The 21,469-nt window shown below is 44.9% G+C and overlaps 1 protein-coding gene and 1 long non-coding RNA gene across 4 annotated transcripts in view; one reads left to right on the top strand and one right to left on the bottom strand.

Annotated features, from left to right (window-relative positions):
• The first annotated feature begins 1,823 nt into the window (after positions 1 to 1,823).
• On the top strand, positions 1,824 to 6,120 carry LOC115157985 (uncharacterized). Its single transcript, XR_003868595.1, has 2 exons — positions 1,824 to 3,260; positions 5,909 to 6,120. It is a non-coding gene; the product is annotated as an uncharacterized LOC115157985 (long non-coding RNA).
• A 205-nt stretch (positions 6,121 to 6,325) lies between these two features.
• The window catches only part of ccdc50a (coiled-coil domain containing 50a), a 32,706-nt gene continuing 17,562 nt past the window's right edge, over positions 6,326 to 21,469 (bottom strand). The window contains exons 4-12 of one of the 3 annotated variants that reach the window (XM_029706405.1): positions 20,313 to 20,403; positions 19,510 to 19,612; positions 15,327 to 16,310; positions 14,481 to 14,641; positions 14,061 to 14,105; positions 13,388 to 13,525; positions 13,002 to 13,081; positions 9,164 to 9,273; positions 6,326 to 8,849 (exon numbers count right to left, since the gene is read on the bottom strand). In XM_029706405.1, coding sequence (XP_029562265.1) covers positions 8,830 to 8,849; positions 9,164 to 9,273; positions 13,002 to 13,081; positions 13,388 to 13,525; positions 14,061 to 14,105; positions 14,481 to 14,641; positions 15,327 to 16,310; positions 19,510 to 19,612; positions 20,313 to 20,403 — 1,732 coding nt within the window. In that variant the 3' untranslated portion in view covers positions 6,326 to 8,829. Of the gene's footprint in view, positions 8,850 to 8,876; positions 9,274 to 13,001; positions 13,082 to 13,387; positions 13,526 to 14,060; positions 14,106 to 14,480; positions 14,642 to 15,326; positions 16,311 to 19,509; positions 19,613 to 20,312; positions 20,404 to 21,469 lie in introns of those variants that run through there. The other 2 variants (XM_029706404.1, XM_029706406.1) reach the window with 2 other exon arrangements.

Raw genomic sequence — 21,469 nt, 5'->3', positions numbered from 1 at the left:
CTCCTATAACGTTCCTCGGTCTTGGAACGACCTGCAAAAGACCTTAAAACTGGAGGGTTGTTTTTAGTGTATTGTTCTCCTGTATGTTATTTTGTACTTTATATCAAATCAAATCAAATGTATTTATATAGCCCTTCTTACATCAGCTGATATCTCAAAGTGCTGTACAGAAACCCAGCCTAAAACCCCAAACAGCAAGCAATGCAGGTGTAGAAGCACAAAAGGGGTCCTATATGCTGAATACTTCCTGTTGACCTCTTGCCAGGTATCCCTCGCAAAAGAGGATTCTAAACTCAAGGGTCTTTTGGTTAAATAAATAATCAAATATGTGGTAAAAATGACTGCCGGAGAAAGGGGCAGTACACACAAACATTTGAAATATACTTGATTTTATTGACAAAAAGTGAGTCATCTATTGATTCGAGACAATTACCATATCATATGGCATAGTTCACTTTATGTACTTAGTCTACCTGTAAACTTGCACAGCACAACCAATTAAAATAATGTTTAAAATGATGTACATGGGTGCATTTCGACAAAAGGACGTTTATTTTTAGCACTCAAAGACCATACGTTGCACCACAGAACTAGAATGGGATTCTATCCTAAAAAAAACAGCAGGATAACTACAATACTTAAAACAGGCCTCTAATTTCTTATCATGTTACTTGGATACTGTCATCTCATCACAGGTTTGAGGCTGTAACCTTACAATCAATGAATGCAAGGCTACTCACTGTGTCAGGGAAGGTCATACTAGGTAAAACACAATAAGTGGTTAAAATTGTTTCCAGGTCACTTATTTTGCAGGTCATTTTGAATTATTGGGACTATCTGAACAATGGGGATTTAAAGTGATGGATCATTTCAGCCAGTAGTTTTGAAAGTGGAGCCCACGAACCAAAAGGGGTCCTCGTCCATTTCATAAAATACGTTACGCCCTGCAAAAAACTTGAATTCCCAGATCCATAAGAGAAGCCAGCTTAGTGAGGGTCTGTGGTATATTTACACATCTGTGGAGGAGGAGAGTGCTGTCCATTGTCATTCTATTGGGTTAAGGTCGCCATCTAGTGGACTAAGTAACACATATAACACACGACAAGTGACAAGTTGCGGTAAGATCTGTAAAAATGAATATCCGCCTATGTTAAGTTTATGTTCCCTTGTCTGTGTAATTCCTTTTTTGTATTTCCCCTTTTTCATAAATGCACTGTTTCAAAACGATCTGTGACACTGTTTACCTTCTTACTCATCGGGCCAGTTTCCCAGACAAATTATGCTCATTTTGGACTAGAATTGAGGATTTTCATTGAGAAGCCCCATTGAGAAGGCATTTTAGTCCAGGAAAGTATCTTCTCTGCAGTTGCAGACTAGCTGAGTAAGTTTAACTACCTGGTGTAAGAGTGATATAACGTCATGTAAAATGATCAGTACAACAAAAAGTCCCTTTGTGGTAGAGTGATTACAAACTCTGCCTTAAAACAGATATGTGACTGTACACATGCGGACTGTCTTGGCATGTATTAGAGGTGACTCCCTCTTAGCACAGGCCCCAGGACTGCTGTTGTCAAACCAGTCCGATATCATTCCTGCGTCAGGCACAGCACACAGTGCCCTGGGCCAAACAGCCTGCTGCCTATGTTTAACTAACACCCAATGATGGGAATGTTTGCTTTTTATCTCTCTCTACCTGCATACCAGCATTCAGGGTGCCAATGCAGCTTAAATCACTATACAGGCAAATGTATTTTTATTTAACTAGTCAAGTCAGTTAATAACAATTCTTATTTACAATGACGGCCTTCCCCAGCCAAACCCTAACGATGCTGGGCCAATTCTGCGCCGACCTATAGAACTCCCAATCAGATGTGATACAGCCTGGAATCGAACCAGGGTCTGTAGTGATGCCTCTAGCACTGAGATGCAGTGGCTTAAACCGCTGCGCCACTCGGGAGCCCAAATAATATGTTTCCGATCCACCACTTTTAGTGAGGGGGTAGCCGAAATGAGATTATACTGACTGTCAAATGGTTTTTGCAAATGGAAATCATAACATCAATGACAAATGTTTATTAGTCAAAGTCGTCGCCGTTTTTAATCTTGTCCTCATGCAGAAACCAAAAGGTGTGGCACCATACAACCACACCAGCTTTAGTTTAATGTAAAGGAACGTGACAACAGATTCAGAGAGAACTCTCAAGCCAACCAAATCAGAGAAAAGGGGATGGGGGACTCACCTGGAACATGTTACTCAAATTCCATAATCTTTCCCTCCTTTCTTATCAACTGAAAAAAATAATAACTTCATAATTTAGCATGACACCTAATATTTCGACTGACACTTCATGGTATACTGCATGAGATGAAATACTACAATGAAATAAGTCATGAATCTTTCTTCGTAGCCTACACATGAGGTTTCAGCTAGACATGGACAAACATTGACAAAATGGCACTTAATTGCAGAATAGTAGAAACAAGGTAAACAATGCATTATGTGTCAATGGTAATTGATAACCATAACGTTTGAAGGGGAAATAGCAGACTAGGGAGAACTAATAACTAATTTCACACATTTTGAGGCAACACTCAAAGGCTGGTTTAATTAGGTACAGAGGTGCTTGTCTGCCTTGACACATCCTATGCCTTTGACCACCCTTACCTGAAGATGTGCCCAAGGCCTATTAACTCAAGTTAAGAAAGACCTGTAAAAGGCATGAATTAAAGGAATGGCATTTGGAATGGCAAATTCCTTTGGTAAAAAAAAGATATTTTTGGTCTCGCCGTCAACAATACAAGCGCCATCCCCTTACAAAAACAGATTACAGTCAGAGTGAAGTATAACGCAAATACTGCGTCCAAAATACGTTTTTTTTACTGCAGCAATTTTGGTGTATAACTGCAGTACACTGCATGTATTCTGCAACTACTGCGTCAAAAAATAAAACCGCCACAGTCGACTGCAGTTACTGCACTTTCAAAACTCAATTGAAAAAGTGTCCGGGGTGACTGTTTTGAGTTGGCTGTCCTCTCCAATGATGAATGCGCGAAAGTTGCGCTGATTCAACTGGGCGTGTGTCTTTTCCCATGTCTCAACAAGGCATTGTTCTAGTTTCGGCACGGCTGCATTTACTTTCAATTCTCACGGAAGACAAGCCATACAATGAGTGACTGCTCTTCATAAACATTGTCGCTGCCTAGTTGACATTTACATGATTATTTAAACGGAACATTTGACCACACCGACGCCACGGCAGGTGAGTTAGCCCTACGCACACCTTGAACTCTCGGCATGTCCTATTGTATTCACTGCCGTACGTCGTGTTCCTTGACCATTTTCGTTCACTAGCCTGTGTATTCCTAGTGTTCTAATAGTAATTCCAAGTGTATGACTCTGATTTAAAAAGTTTAATCGGCACAGGTAAACCTTTTTGCGGGCCAACACCTGAATAACCTGTCACTAACCTACACATGACTGAAACAATGGCTCCTTCAAAAACGCTAAACTGTCGTAAAATCCTTAATATATGTAACTGGTATAGTCATTGCATTGGTAATGCCACATGGAATTACTTATTGCTTCAAGATAACGTTTATACCGTAGGCCTACATGTATTTGATAATCGCAATGAACCATGATATTGTTGTATTGCAAAGGTGGCAACCACAATGCATGATAAGGCATGCACTAATGATACAAATATCCACCTAGGACTGTAATAAATGTACAACTGTAGTTTACCTCTATCACAGAGTAATTTCCAAGTGTTACAAGTTGCCCACACAGCTAGAAACCTTGCCTGAGATGTGCCAAACAGATTTCAGTCATTGTTTCTGGTAGTGTGTGTAGCAGGTACGTCAACAGGTGTCAAGGCCTCCGTTTTTAAGTTGGAGATTGGAGACAAAGTCCTAATAACCTGACGAGTTTGAGTGTGATTGGGCCGGTTACCCGGACCCAGAATAAACCTAGTTCTAGACTAAAAAGCATTGTCAATGGAGAATGTTTTAACCCATGACTAGGCTTAATCTGTGTCTGGGAAATGGCCTTTACTGCGTTTAAGACTCATACATACTGTTGTAGCCAGGGGGCAGTGGTGTGTCTCAATCACATTTTTAAAAAACCTTGACAACATACCGTGTGCAGTCTCAGTGGGAGAATCTCAATTGCATACACTACACATCCTCTCCCCATCTCCTTCTCAAAACCCATTGGAGGGGTAAGGTGAGACGGACCTCTGTCTTCCTCATCCAATGGGTTTTGAGGAGCCGAGGAGAGAGGACGCGAGAAGTACACAATTGACATTCTCCCACAGACTGCCCACGGTAGGTTGTCAAGGGTTTGTTTCTCCCCCAGATGTTGCAACATGCAAGCAAACCATCAGTACAGGATCATCTCAATTGCGTACTCCTCGTGTCCTCTCCTCGCTTCCTTCTCAAAACCCATTGGGTTAGAAAGCCGGAGGTCCCTCCCCTCTGACCTTCTCTTCTAATGGGTTTTGATAAGGAGGTGAGGAGAGAGGACGCGAAGAGTACGCAATTGAGAAAATTCCAATGTCTGGTATGTTGGTGAACCAGCTCTACTGAAGCGCTCAACCCTCCTTCCTCATTAAACTCACAGGGAAGAGCTAAATGGGTGAATGTACTTTCCCTGATGACCGCAACCCAGCATGACTCACTTTTTTATATTTGATCAAATTGCTATGAACTCATCGCAAGGTTGCTCCTCTCAACGTTATCATGAAAACCAAATGAGTACGTAAATACAACTTGAAACAGATTTTAGGCTATTTGATTTGTTAATCTGGAGATGGACAATGATAGTTTTTAGCAAAAAATGTATTTTGCTGACAATTTGTTGTAGGATACTGCGGCAAAACATTAAGGACACCTGCGCTTTCCTTGACATAGATTGTGTGCCATTCAGAGGGTGAAATATTTAAGTGCCTTTGAACAGGGTATGGTAGTAGGCGTACCGGTTTGTGGCAAGAACTGCCACGCTGCTGGGGTTTTCCCCACACTCAACAGTTTCCTGTGTGTATCAAAAATGGTCCACCACCCAAAGAACATCCATCCAACTTGACCACTCTGGGAAGCATTTCAGTCAACATGGGCCAGCATTCCCGTGGCGCGCTTGACACCTTGTCGAGTTCACGCCCCGTAAAAAAATGTAGGCTGTTCTGAAGAAAAAAGGAGGGGGTGAAACTCAATATTAGGAAGATGTCCTTAATTTTTTGTGTACACTTTTCTTCTGCATTATCATGAACATTGAAGAAAAAAAAGTGAGCAAATTTCACCATTCAAACAAGGAAAAAATGTGCTCATTTTTTTTTGTCATTTCAATCCATAATGATTTGAGAACCATTTTACCTCCGTGCCCAACAAGACTTCGTATATGCAAACAGTCGCAGGCCTAACAGTGAAAACAGGTTACACTTGTAACCAACTGGAGATACTCATTTGGTACAGTTGCCTTGTAATGCAAATACTGATCAGGAGTCAAGCGTGTCATTACTGGTAAATATCTCGCAACAGCTTAGTTAGAACAAACACAAGTGTGAACAGAGATTACAATTAGACTAGGCCTACATAAAACGTGGCTTTGTAACATTTGCCACTTTCTTTTCACCTGGTCGGCGTCACGGGATTATGAGGGGCGCATTAAGCGGGGCACAACGTTGCGGAGTGTTCAGATAGCGTTATGTTATTTAGAGCAAACGGAATCTTTTATTCAACGTTTGCCTAGTGAACGTGACCGAGGTCTTAACGTGTAGGCTAGAAGATGGAATTGGCCTTGGATAGTACTGTGTGTTGGAGACAGCCTTCCTCTATTCCACAATGTGGTGCAGGCAAAACCAGGGCATCAACAGAATGTTGCAATAAGTGTATACATGTCCTCTCTCTACAGGTTAAGTGGGGAATCCCACCCAGACCAACCCATTTTCCCCTGACAAGAGACTGAAAATATGGAATGTAGCCTTAGAGAGTATGGTTGACTTTACACTGACATATGTCATACTTATGCGTTGATTGTCAACTCTCCTGCAATACGATTTTCCAGTCACGTCTCGTACAATATCTGTAACTCACTGAATAAATACTGTAAGCAAATTCCTAGGAGTCTGAATCTTGATTGATTCTTTTCGAGGGGAGGTACAGTAATAGCACCCACATGCGCCTCGAAATATTGAGGCTAGTTGGGGCCACACACAAACCATTCACTTGTGCGCCTTGCATCATGTTTTAGTCTTGATAGAAATGTGATATAGAACCCGGGCCTGGAGTTAGAATTACAAGTGACGCCACAGAATTGGACATGCAGATATTGTTTTGAAATGGTAAAAGCAAAACCTTTATTCAGTTCATGATACAAAACAATCTCAGTTACAGTAAGCGCCAAAACACGTCGTAGTCTTTCTGATTTGTAGACCGACCACATACAGGCCCTGGATCGCGAAACAGTTCAAACGTTACTCGATTTCAGTTCGTTTTGCACTCGCAGCATATAGCACAAATCGGTATACAGCAAAGCACCAATATGCACTCGCTATCGGTTCAGATAATGTACGTGTTGTAATTTGATATCCAATATGTCCACAAGGTATAATCAGACGAAAGGGTATATACACATCCCTTAGTTCTGGGAGTTTTACGCCGATCCTCCTCCACTGTCATGAACTTAAAGAGTAGAGATAGCCCCGTTTATCTACAAGTCCCTGACAATAATCATTCTTATGGCACAAATCTCATCCCAGAACATTTTACACCTCAACATGTCTTGATGCGTACAGAAGAGTCTCGGGGCAGATGAAACCAACTTGGGACAAAGCACGCCAACACCATCGGACTTGGATAAAGAAACTCAAGTCAATGGGGGGAAAATCTAAAATACGACAGGATCATAATTAAACATTGAATGGTTTTCAAACTGGGAACAGTGTCTGATTACTCTTTCCACCTGTGCAATAAACAATTATTAGAACATGTACGTGTCCCAAATGGCACACATTTCCCCCCCCCCCCAGAGCACTATGGGTCCTGGTCAAAAGTAGTGCACCACATAGGGAATAGGGTGCAATTTGGGAGGCGCTCTATATCCAAAAGTCCCTATAGTCTCCTGTAACCCCTTTGATACATGTATGACGTCTGATAAGTGTGTTCTCTATTCCCACTGCCCACTATTGTGATCTTTTATTTCAATATGAAAAGAAAATGACTCAACTGGCCACGGAGCAGTAAACCCTTCCACACAGCTGTTCGAGTCGATAGGTCCCTTTGAGTAGAATGAAATCCCGTTCTCACTTTCCCTGTTAATTCTGTGGATGACAAACTTCCCTCCACACTCTCATGCATGTCTACCCTGGGAATGTTTACTCATGTTACACACACACAGGAAGTGACACAACCCTCTCAGTCAGAGAGTGGTATGGGTGGGTGTGTGTGAGAGAGGGAGAGACAGAATGCATTTTATTATGGAATGTACAGAAAACAAGATTTTGCAACAGAAAATGTTTTGCAACAAAAATCAAGAGTTTCTATTTCTACGAATTCAGTTAGGTCCCTCCTTGTTTTGTCCCAAGTGAATATAGCCCTGCCAAGACCACAATTTTGTGTTTGGCACAGAGGTGCAATATATGCATTCAATTCTTACTGGTCCACTTGTCTTAGTTAGCGCTGAGAGCATGTAAACAGATGAGACTATCAAATACTGATGGAACATACAACCAAATATATTAGGGCAATATTTAAAACAGCATTTTGTTCATCCTCAAAACAAAATGGATGGAGTTCAGTGGCTTGGGCTCTTGTTGACTAACGGAGTATCAGAGTTTCGCAGAGAGGATAGAAATTCAGCCCACGAGAGAGAGCACAGTCAGTAAGCATGCACATAAAACACTTAACCGTGGCAGTATGTCCCATAAAACCCCACGTCCACCTCCCAAGTCTTTATTCCACTTGGGAAATGCACCAGCCCCTTAGAAAGACACAGGAAAAATACACGCAGATGGAAACAGCTTACAGCCAGCAACAAGTCAGAAGTCCACATACGATCACCATCCGCTTCTGGACTGGAAAGCATTAAAACACAAAGCCAAAGACCCAGCATCCTGATATAGTAGGTTCTCTTTTTTCCCCCTGTGAATAAAATGCTAAAAATGTGTCTTTCAAAAGGAGTATTATATGCAGCGCAGCACGTATGACTGGGCCTGTCATGTTGTTCATCCTAGGTGGATGGGAGAACTGGGAGTGCAAAAAGCTGCGCCGCCGACATTTTGCCTCAAACAAGCTTCCGCAGCCATCTTGGCTCAAAGACGTACAGTGGCGGCCATTTCGGCTCCAAATACAGGCACATCCCATAGACAGCGATAGATAGACGGAGATTGCACAGTTATACAGTATATCCAGCAAAGGCTTGATTCACCATGATGGGCATGATCCACAGACGGACGGAAACACCAGAAAACGACAACTACAGCAAAACAAACGATTTCATATCACCCCCCCCCCCATCTTCATCATCAACAGTTAAAAGCCAGCAGGAGGATAAATGTCACAAGGCATCTCCTTTGAGTCGTCTTGGCTGTTGCGCCAATTAAAAGAAGAGAAAAGGGAAAGATAAAAGCGTGTAGGTTTCAGCCGCATGCTTCCCGAACTCCCAGACCAACTGGACATGCTGGAGAATCGCACCGCCAACGACTAGGTGACATTGTCCCAAGGCTCTCGGTCAATAAAAAGTGATGGGAGTTTTTACAAATACAGCAACGACGAGTTAAAAAAAAAAAAAATAGGAACAACAAAGTCACGGATGGATAACTTAGGGAGCCTGGGTCACTGCCTGTAATAGGTACCTGGAAGAGACAAAGAAACAGCAGACATAAGCTTAGACTTTTTATTGCAACCACAACTGTGTGTGTGTGTGTGTGTGTACACGGTAGAGAATCCAAAACAGTGGGAGATCTCCATTCAGCGCATGTCAACAACGTGATATGCTGGACAGTTGGCTCCATTGGAAAGATGCTAAATCTGTACTAAAACGATCACGTGACGATTGGAGTCCTTATTGAACCAGTCTAACGCTGCACTCAATGTACACGCTGATCTAGTCAGGTAATGTAAGCTAAGGCCCAAAACACAGCCGGGGGCCTCCAGTAGCTGGACTGACCTTTGTAAGCAGCCTCAGGTCTGGCTGGAGTGCGGGAAGAGTAGTGGCTCTCTGAGTAGCTGTAGCTGGTCTCCACATTCTCATAGTCATGTGGAAGAGGTTGAAGAGGTCTGAGAGACGAGAGAGAAAGAACAAATCATGTTGTAAGGGCATTATATTGGTGTAAAAATAGTTTCTAATGTAACAAGGGGTGTATTAATGTTGTAATAATAATAATAATAATAGGTGTTGTAAGGGGTGGGGTAGATCAGCTTTAATAATATATATATATATATATATACACTGCTCAACAAAATAAAGGGAACACTAAAATAACACATCCTAGATCTGAATGAATGAAATAATCTTATTAAATACTTTTTTCTTTAGATAGTTGAATGTGCTGACAACAAAATCACACACAAATAATCAATGGAAATTCAATTTATCAACCCATGGAGGTCTGGATTTGGAGTCACACTCAAAATTAAAGTGGAAAACCACACTACAGGCTGATCCAACTTTGATGTAATGTCCTTAAAACAAGTCAAAATGAGGCTCAGTAGTGTGTGTGGCCTCCACGTGCCTGTATGGCCTCCCTACAACGCCTGGGCATGCTCCTGATGAGGTGACGGATGGTCTCCTGAGGGATCTCCTCCCAGACCTGGACTAAAGCATCCGCCAACTCCTGGACAGTCTGTGGTGCAACGTGGCGTTGGTGGATGGAGCGAGACATGATGTCCCAGATGTGCTCAATTGGATTCAGGTCTGGGGAACGGGCGGGCCAGTCCATAGCATCAATGCCTTCCTCTTGCAGGAACTGCTGACACACTCCAGCCACATGAGGTCTAGCATTGTTTTGCATTAGGAGGAACCCAGGGCCAACCGCACCAGCATATGGTCTCACAAGGGGTCTGAGGATCTCATCTCGGTACCTAATGGCAGTCAGGCTACCTCTGGCGAGTACAAAGAAATGCCACCCCACACCATGACTGACCCACCGTGTGGCCAGGGCAATATGTATATACATACACACAGTACCAGTCAATTTGGACACACCTACTCATTCAAGGGTTTTTCTTTATTTTTACTATTTTCTACATTGTAGAAGAATAGTGAAGAAATCAAAACTATGAAATAACACATATGGAATCATATATTAACCAAAAAAGTGTTCAACAAATCAAAATGTATTTTCAAGTTGTTTTAAGATTCTTCAAAGTAGCTACCCTTTGCCTTGATGACAGCTTTGCACACTCTTGGCATTCTCTCAACCAGCTTCATGAGGTAGTCACCTGGAATGCATTTCAATAAACAGGTGCGCCTTGTTAAAGTTAATTTGTGGAATAAATGCGTTTGAGCCAATCAGTTGTTGTGACAAGGTAGGTGTAGTATACAGAAGATAGCCCTATTTGGTAAAAGACCAAGTCCATATTATGGCAAGAAGAGCTCAAATAAGCAAAGAGAAACGACAGTCCATCATTACTTTAAAACATGAAGGTCAGTCAATATGTAAAATTCCAAAAACTGACATTTTCATAAAGTGCAGTCGCAAAAACCATCAAGCTCTATGATGAAACTGGCTCTCATGAAGACAGCCACAGGATAGGAAGACCCAGAGGAAAAGGATAAGTTCAGAGTAACCAGCCTCAGAAATTGCAGCCCAAATACATGCTCCAGAGTTCAAGTAACAGACACATCTCAACATCAAATTGTTCAGAGGAGAATGCGTGAAACGGGCCTTCATGGTCGAATAGCGGCAAAGAAACCACTACTAAAATGAAACCAATAAGAAGAAGAAACTTGCTCAGGCCAAGAAACACGAGCAATGGACATTAGATCAGTGGAAATCTGTCTTTGGTCTGATGAGTTTGCGCTTAGTGGGACTATCATTTGTTTTTCAACAGGACAATGACTCAAAACACACCTCCAGGTTGTGTAAGGGCTATTTAACCAAGGAGAGTGATGGAGTGCTGCATCGGATGACCTGGCCTCCACAATCACCCAACCTCAACCCAATTGAGATGGTTTGGGATGAGTAGGACCGCAGTTTAGGAAAAGCAGCCAACAAGTGCTCAGCATATGTGGGAACTCCTTCAAGACTGTTGGAAAAGTATTCCTCTGGTTGATTGATAGAATGAAAGTGTGCAAAGCTGTCAAAGTAAAGGGTGGCTACTTTGAAGAATCTAAAATCTACATAGTTTTGACATCTTCACTATTATTCTACAATGTAGAAAATAGTAAAAATAAAGAACCCTTGAATGAGTAAGCGTCCACACTTTTGACTTGCACTCTATCTATGCATGCATATATTTTTTGTAAACATATAAACTCCTTTTTCAGGACCCTGTCTTTCACAGATAATTCATAAAAATCAAAATAACTTCACAGATCTTCATTGTAAAGGGTTTAAACATGCTTGTTCAAAGACCCATAAACAATTAATGAACATGCACCTGTGGAATGGTCGTTAAGACACTAACAGCTTAGACGGTAGGCAATTAAGGTCACAGTTATGAAAACTTAGGATACTAAAGAGGCCTTTCTACTGACTCTGAAAAACACCAAAAGAAAGATGCCCAGAGTCCCTGCTCATCTACGTGAACGTGCCTTAGGCATGCTGCAAGGAGGCATGAGAACTGCAGATGTGGCCAGGGCAATAAATTGCAATGTCCGTACTGTGAGACGCCTAAGACAGCGCTATAGGGAGACAGGACGGACAGCTGATCGTCCTCGCAGTGGCAGACCACGTCTAACAACACCTGCACAGGATCCGTACATCACACCTGCGGGACAGGTACAGAATGGCAAAAACAACTGCCCGAGTTACACCAGGAACGCACAATCCCTCCATCAGTGCTCAGACAGTCCGCGAGAGGCTGGACTGAGGGTTTGTAGGCCTGTTGTAAGGCAGGTCCTCACCAGACAGGTCCTCACGAGACATCACCGACAACAACGTCGCCTAGGGGTACAAACCCACCGTCGCTGGACCAGACAGGACTGGCAAAAAGTGCTCTTCACTGACGAGTCGCGGTTTTGTCTCACCAGGTGTAATGTCGGATTCGCGTTTATCGTCAAAGGAATGAGCATTACACCGAGGCCTGTACTCTGGAGCGGGATCGATTTGGAGGTGGAGGGTCCGTCATGGTCTGGGGCAGTGTGTCACAGCATCATCGGACTGAGCTTGTTGTCATTGCAGGCAATCTCAACGCTGTGCGTTACAGGGAAGACATCCTCCTCCCTCATGTGGTACCCTTCCTGCAGGCTCATCCTGACATGACCCTCCAGCATGACAATGCCACCAGCCATACTGCTCGTTCTGTACGTGATTTCCTGCAAGACAGGAATGTCAGTGTTCTGCCATGGCCAGCGAAGAGCCTGGATCTCAATCCCATTGAGCACGTCTGGGACCTGTTGGATCGGAGGGTGAGGGCTAGGGCCAGGGCCATTCCCCCGAAAAATGTCTGGGAACTTGCAGGTGCCTTGGTAGACTAGTGGGGTAACATCTCACAGCAAGAACTGGCAAATCTGGTGCAGTCCATGAGGAGGAGATGCACTGCACTACTTAATGCAGCTGGTGGCCACACCAGATACTGACTGTTACTTTTGATTTTGACCCCCCTTTGTTCCGGGACACATTATTCCATTTCTGTTAGTCACATGTCTGTGGAACTTGTTCAGTTTGTCTCAGTTGTTGAATATTATGTTCAGACAAATATTTACACGTTAAGTTTTCTGAAAATAAACGCAGTTGACAGTGAGGACGTTTCTTCTTTTTTACTGTGTTTACACATATCGCTGCTACAACGTTGTAATAAGGTGTTCTACATTGTTGTAGCTAATAGAGTGAGACAAATACCTGGCAGGCTTTTGGTGGTTCCTGGGCCTCTGGTATTCCTCCTCTCGGGACCTGGGACGCACTACCTCCTCTGAGTTTGGCTGGAACACACATACAGGAAAACAGTATCTGTGGTCTGGAATCCATTATCAACAAGTTGACAAAAAACAGGCACCCTAAACTGTGCCAATACACCGTGGTTCTCTTACTACAGCACTCCTATGTCAAAACCAGATCATAATCAGCACAACAGTTAAAATGCATGCATCCATACATTACAGTATGGAACACATACCGTCTTGATGACTATCAAAATACTGTACATGTAGTGCTAAAGTCATAAAGTGTTATTAATCATAAAGTCATCTCGTCCAGAAAAAAAAAACGATGCGAAGAAGTCCAGTCACCTTGAAGTCTCCTCCCTCTGGCCGCCTCCTCTCTTCCGGCCTCATCCCCCTCTCTTCCGGCCTCATCCCCTGCTTCTCCTTCTCCCTGGACTTCTTGTACTCCTTCTTCTCCTGCTCCATCAGCAGCCGGGCTATCTCCTGACAGCACCAATACAACCTGGTTTACTATACAGCTCTAGTACAAAAACAGACGCACTCCTTGTCCCAATGAATTTGAGAGCGGTAACATTTCTCCAGCCCCATCCCTCAGCGGTTTAGCTAAACAAGTGGCTTGGTACCCACTGTTTTTCCAATCCCAGATTGAACTTTTCAGGCACATACTGTAGCGTTGCTTCATATGTTATCTAGCAGTATACACCGATAGGTGCTATAACCCATGATGTGGTGAAATGTGATAACCCCAGGTTAAAACTGACCAAAGAGAATAAATGGACCAGGGTTATCATTTATTTAACAAAGGCAAACCACTGTCACACTCAATAGCTGGCTTTTATTGATGAGCTGAAAGTCGATACTTCAGTGACCGTGAGAGACAGGGCAAGACAGTGAGAGTAAATGAGAGAGAGAGACAAACAGCCAAGAGAAAGTGAGCGAGAGAGAGAGAGATTTGGAGTGACACGTCAGTCTGTAAAGACAGAAGTTTCCAGACCGAGAGAAGCGGCCACATCCTTACCTCATCCTGAGCCACTTGGGCTGCGCGCTTGTCCATCTTGCTCGCCTGGAACCCGAAAAAGAAAAAAACCCAATTAGAAGCCAAGTTTGAGTCACACACCCCTCCTCGGTACTGAACATTATTATCCCTAGGCATCATCATGACAACATAGGAGGCGACTACTGATGTCTACTGAATGTAGACTCCGCTGTTCACACTGGTCAGGATATCGCCAATACATAGATTCTGTTGTTAAATTGACAAATGAACCCCCCAAAAAACACAGCACAATGACGCTGCTGTAACTAAATGCATGTAAAAAAATAAAAAATGGGGGTAACTGAATGACGAGAGGGAGTATTACAGTACGGTTGTGACATCGATGATCTCGTAATAAAAGGGTGTTTAAAAAAAACAAAAAAAAAAAAACAGTCCTCTCACCTTGACCTCCTCCTCCTGTAGTCTCCGGGCCACCTCCATGTCCAGGATCTCCTGCTCCCTCAGGTCCAGCTTGGCGATGCCCTGGGTGGCCTCGCCCAGCCCGTACTCCCCTCCTACCACCACTGCGCCGCGACCCCCCGGTCCTCCTTGCACGATACGACCTGCAGGGGGCGCCACATGCAAGTTAATACAGATGTATGTCGAGTTGATGATATAAAACCACAGTATCCCCAACTCTGATTCCTCCAGGGCTGTAGTGCAGTGTCTACTAGATTAAGTCAATGCCATTTTAATTTATGGTCCGAGACACTAGATAGGCGTTTGGGCAAATCGATGCCGGTACTTGGATCAGTTGTGGAGAGTAGGGCTATAAACACTGCACACCGGCGGAAGCCCTTGAGGACTAGAATTAGAAGGTTCATGACAGAAATGTAATGTATACAAGCTGACAAATAATGGAATCATGTGTTCTACACAGTACATTTCTATCTGGACCATCTGTCATGTTGCGTTTCCCGATGTAACTGGATCCATTGAGCTCAAATCACAACTAGATTCAGCCATCAACACCAGCAGCTGATTCACATCAGAGGTATTGTGAATCAGAGATTTTTATTGTGAACTACAGTGAAATCGTCACCATAAGGATAATCAGATACGGGAAGGAGTGAAACCCGCCACACCAAGGAGAGGAAGAAGATGATGAAGAGGAAGATAAGTGTATGATTAGTAATTATTGTGTTAGGGAGCCAAAACCATCCCCAGCAGCTCCCAGCAATGGGCCAATCAAGGCTGCACATGCACACACCACACACAGTTGACCATGGGCCCGGCGCTGCGCCGTACCTGGCTCCCTGGGAGCGGGGTGCGTGTAGGAGCGCTCCGTGCCCATGCTAGGCCCCTCCCCAGGGTCCCTGTAACCTCTCCTCTCCCCCCTCATCACGCCGGGCCTCCTTCTGGCCTCCTTCTCACACAGCTCACTGGGGCCAGAGTGGAGCCTGGCCACGGGCCCCCACTCCCCCTCATCCCCAGGGCCCTCCTCCCCACCAACAGTCCAGGCCCGGCTGTGGCTGCTGGGTATGGGCTCGTAATAGTCTTCATCAAGACCTCGCTCCCTGCTCTTGGTTCTCTCTCGGCGTCTGTCTTTTTCTCTGTGTTTGTCTCGGCTGTTCTCTTGGTCTTGCGATCGCTGCCCATGTCTCTGTCCATCTCGCGATCTCTCCTCGTGTCTCGGGGTGTTTCTCTCCCTCTCCTCGTCTCTCCTGAGTTCTCTTTGCCGGTCTTTCTCCCACTCCAGCTCTCTTTCTCTCTCCCAGGCCTCGTCTCTCTCCACAGGGTTGTGGGACTGCGGCCGGGCGGGCCTCTCCTTCCTCCTCACCACCCGCTCTCCCTCATCCCCTCTTTCCTCTCTGTGTCTCCTGGGCTCACGGCTGTCTGGGTCGAAGGTGGACTGGGACCCCTGGGGGTCTCGGCCCCTCTGGCCCCCCTTCCCTCTACTTCTACCCTCGGTGGGGTGATGGTAGTCTGGGTAACTGCCCCCATGTTTCCCCCTGCTATTGGAGAGGTGGTCCTCGGGGTATGGGTCTCCATGCTTGCCCCTACTACCCCCTCCCCTATTCTCTAAATGGTGCTCGAGGGATCTGGAACGCCCGCTGGTGCTAGGCTCCACAGAGTCATATAGGGGGTATCTGGTCCTGCTAGGCTCAAAAGAAACGTACTCGGGGGAGAGGTCGCGTCGTGAGCCCGGGGTAAGGGGATGCGACTCAGGGGAGTGGGAGTTCGAACCAGGTCGCCTGGGTTTGTCATCCAGGTCCAGAGGGGCTCGGATGGCTGGGTTGAGGGAGGGGATGAGGGGTCGATGTGGAAGGAAGACATGGATGGATGGAACAAGACAATGGCAGATGTGAGCAAAACTGGGTTTGTTAGTGAACACACAGGGTTAGTTAAGTCACAGCACCTGCATGTAAGGACAGCGAGGGTTCATCATGGACAATGTTTAAATGTTGAGCCATGGATATTTCGGCAAACTTAAGTTTGATAATGAAATGGGTGCCATTTTGGCTCCAAATATTCCCAGACAAATCGGATCCGAGTTAGAAACGCGGAGCGGGATGTTATTATCATGGGAAGTTTGAAGCCAACATGGAGGGCTAGTTAGCCGATCCCTGTACATCTATAGCAGAGCTAAAACAAAGCTACTGCTCCAAGTACCTCAGGCAGGGAGAAGGGATGACATGCGGGCATTCATGTTATGACAATCAGTGAGTGACATCCACGAGAAAGTAATGGAACAATATGGACATAGTATAGTAATACGGGGCATTTGTTCAGACAAACCTTTTGGAGTGTGTCGTACCGAAGAGATGCAAATCAATGGCTTCGTATTGAACTGTGGTCGGAGGCACTTGAAATTGAAGAGTCAAAACTATATATATTTTTTAAAAAGCTATAAAAATAATAAAATCAGCCGATTATTGGGGGGGGGGGGGGGGGTGGGTCATCTGATTTGAAAAAATATCTAAATCAAATTCATGCTTGGTTCATAGAACCAGTAGCCGCTAGATGAGGTCGTACCAAACAGATCGGTGTCTGTTTTCTTCCTACACGTGGCTATCTTTCGAACATTTAAGCTACAAAATATTAGAACCCCATCACTGAAATAGAAAGACTGTTTCCCCTCAGGCTGCGCAGGAGAGCACGGACAAGACCAGGCACAGAAATCAGACGGGGGGAGGGAAAAGAACATCAACGATGCTGTTCTTTTCTACACGGAATATCATACAAAATGATTGTCTGATGATCTTCTTCCCTTTCTGATGCATTTCAGTCACTTCAAACCATACTTCCTTCAGATTGAAAAACTGTCAAACGTACTGTCAGACTGATTTGTAATGGACAGTCATACACCCCCCCCCCCCCCAAATTAAAAAAGATTACATCACTTTTTATATGGTGGGGTTCGCCAGCCAAAAAAAGCCTGTCAGCTGAATGGAATGTCGGTCATCCTGCAGCTGTTTGGTGAAGCTAATATCGTCAATTGAAACAACTGTTTGTTTAACTTTTGAAATAAGAGCGAGGCGAGGTAATATAGAAACCTACGTTAACACATTTAAAGTTCTAATGTTTCCTTAAAATGACACTGAAGTGAAGTCATCGTTGAAAAAAGTTTCACCCTCAACCCGGGCTGCTCTCCAACGCTAGCTTGAGGATCTAGCCTGCTTTTCTGTCACAGTCATCTGCCGAAGATGTATTAGCCAACTAAGTCGGTACTGAGTATCCGGAAAGAGGTGAGCAATTGTCATGCTCTAAAACGCAACATTTTGGAAATTATTCTCCCTAGCCTATTTCTGTGGCTTAATTAAAAAAATGGAGGCAAAGCCTGGATCTCGCCTTCCTTCCTTCCTCTGTCTCCTCTCCCTCTCTTCCCACTTCTCTCCCCTCTCTTTCCAATGGCTTATCTGCGTAGAAGAGGCTGAGCATTAAACCAACCGTTTCTCTCCTGATTTGGAGGATTAAGACAAACACGGCAGCGCCCCCTCCTTTCCTCACTTCCTGAGAGGGGCAGCCAATCACACGACCCGCCAGAGATAAGACATGGCAGAGTGTGTGTGTGTGTGTGTGTATGGACATTTGAGATTTAAAATGCTCAGCCAGACAGCATGTACACACACAGGGGTAGTACTGTATGTGAGGCTTTCGTTCTTGGCCCATACTCGCAAAGCATCTCAGAGCAGGAGTGCTGATCTAGGATCAGGTCTCCCTCCTCTCCATGTAATCTTATTCATTGTAATCTAAAATCGGAAAAAAAGATCAGCACGGCAACTCTCAGACGGTTTGTGGATACACAAAAATGCCTTTCACTAGGAAAGTAGACAGCATAACATTCCTGACGGCAGTGACCTTCCCTTCAACCCTGTTCATGTCAACACAGAGACGGAGGGATAACCTGTGTGTGTGTGTGTGTGTGTCGTCCACACCTAACCTACATACTGCTCAACCTACCTACATGTAACCACAGCCTTAGCTTGTGTAGATTAGTACGAAATCCCTGACTATTCTCTCTCTTTTTTTTAAGAAAGTCACTTTGAAGAGAAGATTTAATCCAATCGTTAGGCGAAATAGAGAGCGGTCCTGGGCAAATATTCCTCCTCGTCTTCTGTCTGAATAAAAGGCGCTAGGTGGGGCTGGGCCTGCAGGAAACATCAGCCTACCGGGCCCCACTGTGAGCTGGGTTTTACGGGGCGTTGAAGAACATTAAAGAAACCAATTAAAAATACCCCCTGCACACACACACGGCCTGCTCATCAACACACACACACACAAACACACACACACACACACACACGTGCATCTAGCTGTGAGGCCTGAAAGAGCTTCCACCACTAAGGCCACCGTGAATAAGGTAAAATGCCCAAATCCCACCAACACTTCCCAATGAGACATTAAAATGATTAACGACAAATGTCACCCACTATGAAAAAAAAACCACTATGAAAGAAACATTAACTGCCAAAAAGACCCTTCAAGTTCCTTGTTTATTCTGACAGTAGGCAAGCTTCTAACTGTTTAAAATTGAGCCTTAAATCGCTGCAGTCAAAGCTGCTCTCGCAGCCCTGCAAAGCACCGTCTCAGCTCATTTTAAACAGCAAAACCAAGAGAGAGAGAAAGCGAGCGATGACAAACGACTCCTTTTTACCTCGGTACCCGCGCAGTACGCACCCTCAAGGTCAACTATGAAACAGCCCTCCTAAATCCTCCTCCTAAAAATCAACCCTACAGTAGTAACTCGCACACCTCTCCAAACACACCTCGTGCATCTCCATCCCTGACCAAGAACACACTCACTGTATGACCTTTCCAATCCACCCCTCGCCATAAATGACCCACCCTGACACACACGCACGTGTGAACGACTGCGTGTGCGCACGTACCCCAGCCACTCCTCCCCCCCCCAACCATATCCGTCCCTCCAACAACAGAGGAATAGAATCCTAGATCCCCGAGACAGACAGGGGGGCGCTCTACCCACCTCCTTTATCCTCGTAGTACTCCTCCTCAAAGTTGGCCTCGAGCTGCTTCTGTCGCTTCCTCTCCTCCTTCATCTCCTTCTCCTGCAGCTTACGAGCGATGGCCTGGAAAGGCGCGCGCGCACACAAATAAAATCAGACACCTTCAAAACTGCTGACACCTCGCTTGTTATTTTTGTCCTGGATTTCTCTCACAGTTGAGCTGCTTTTCACTGAGGATTACAATTGAAAGGAGAGGGGTTTTAAGAAGCAGCCTATGAGGAATCAGTAGTATGGCCCTGTACATGCACAGTGCCAGTCAGACCTGGATTAAAATACAGGCCTATTTGAAACGATGGGCAGGGTGACATTTTGGGACTATTCTATTGGTTCCATTGAACCAGGTAAGCTAAATCAAGCACATATTAAGTATTTCAAATGACTCAAAATAGTATTTGAACCCAGGTCGGGTGCCAATAGGGCAATAATGAGGTCGCCATTAGGCTTGACATGCTTTACTAACAGTAAAGTGGAATAAACAACTATAGGGTCTAACACCAGCAGTGGATTTGAATAGGCCAATCCGGTGACCCGCCTGTGGTGACCCGCCTGTGGTGACCCGTCGATACTACAGTAGTGGTAGGGTGGAGGAGGTACACCCATGTTGATTGGGTGCAGGTCGACGTTTCCCCTAGACCCTGATCTTGGGTCAGTTTAGCATTTTCCCCACTAACGGTTAATGGTTAGGATAGGGGAAAGCTGATCCTAGATCTGTACCTAGGGACACTTCACCCCAGAGCTGTTGAATGGGTGTGGTGTCACTTACCGCATCCTTCTCCTCCTGCTTGCGCTGCTGCTCCGCCTGTCGGACCAATTCCTCCTGTATCTCCTGGGCAATCTCATTGTCGCTGCGCTCACTAGGTAGGTGTGTGTGTGTGTGTGTGTGTGTGTGTGTGTGTGTGTGTGTGTGTGTGTGTGTGTGTGTGTGTGTGTGTGTCGGGGGTTAAGGAGACAAAACATTAGAAGCAAATACAGAACAGTCAACTACCCTAAAACCTGTACCCTGCCCAAAGTTCTTGTATGGATAGTAGTGCTATTTGTATCTTATCCACACTACCCCACTCCATAACACTAGTGGCAATAACAAGGGCTTTCACAGAACACAAGGACGCTAGTGCTTCTATATCTGCATTGCTTGCTATCTGGGGTTTTAGGCTGGGTTTCTGTATAAGCACTGACATTTGCGGATGTAAAACATTTTTAAAAAACAGCCTTTATAAAACAATTGATTTGATTGACTAATCAAGCGCGAACTCGATACCGTCTCTCCGTTTCAGTCTTCCTCCTTTCGGTCTGTTCAGGATTACGAAAGACAAGATTTATCCCGTGTAAATAAAGTTGTGATGAGACGTCCTATCACACTGTAGCGGCGACAGCTAGGCTAACACAGTCGGGCTGTGATAGTTGATGCGTTGAACATGTAGCCGTGTTGGCTCAGGGTGCCAGGGCAGACGACAACGGGTCAGAGATCAGGCAGACGGGACGTCTCGCTAGCGATCTGTCACGCATATGGCCTCCACTTCATTGACCTGCGTGCGTGTCGTCAACTGACCGATTCAGGAGCACAGCATCTGTGAGACTCCGGCTGATCATACCCGAGCTGACTGTGATTATTAGCGAGAATATGCCAGTATGCAAATCTGTAGGCTTTTTTCTTTTCTGTTTTATAATGCCTGCTCCCTTTGAAAAACTGTGGAGATTGCCAATAACAGTATGCGTGCATTACCAAAATTAACAGACTTCCATTTTTAATTTCAGAAAACGCCTCCTATTTGAATTTCGGGTAACCTGCTTGAAATGCACATATTGGAAATAGATGCTATGAATTACACTGCCACGGTGGCAGCCGGGCTGCGGGCCAAAGACAATGGTATTACCAGCACCTGTGGCGTGCTCTCCCCAGATCGCCCTCTCGAAGCCAGC

This window comes from Salmo trutta, chromosome 22 (genome assembly GCF_901001165.1).
Source record: "Salmo trutta chromosome 22, fSalTru1.1, whole genome shotgun sequence".
In the NCBI taxonomy this organism is placed as follows: domain Eukaryota; kingdom Metazoa; phylum Chordata; class Actinopteri; order Salmoniformes; family Salmonidae; genus Salmo; species Salmo trutta.
This window is presented reverse-complemented; position numbering and strand designations above follow the sequence as displayed.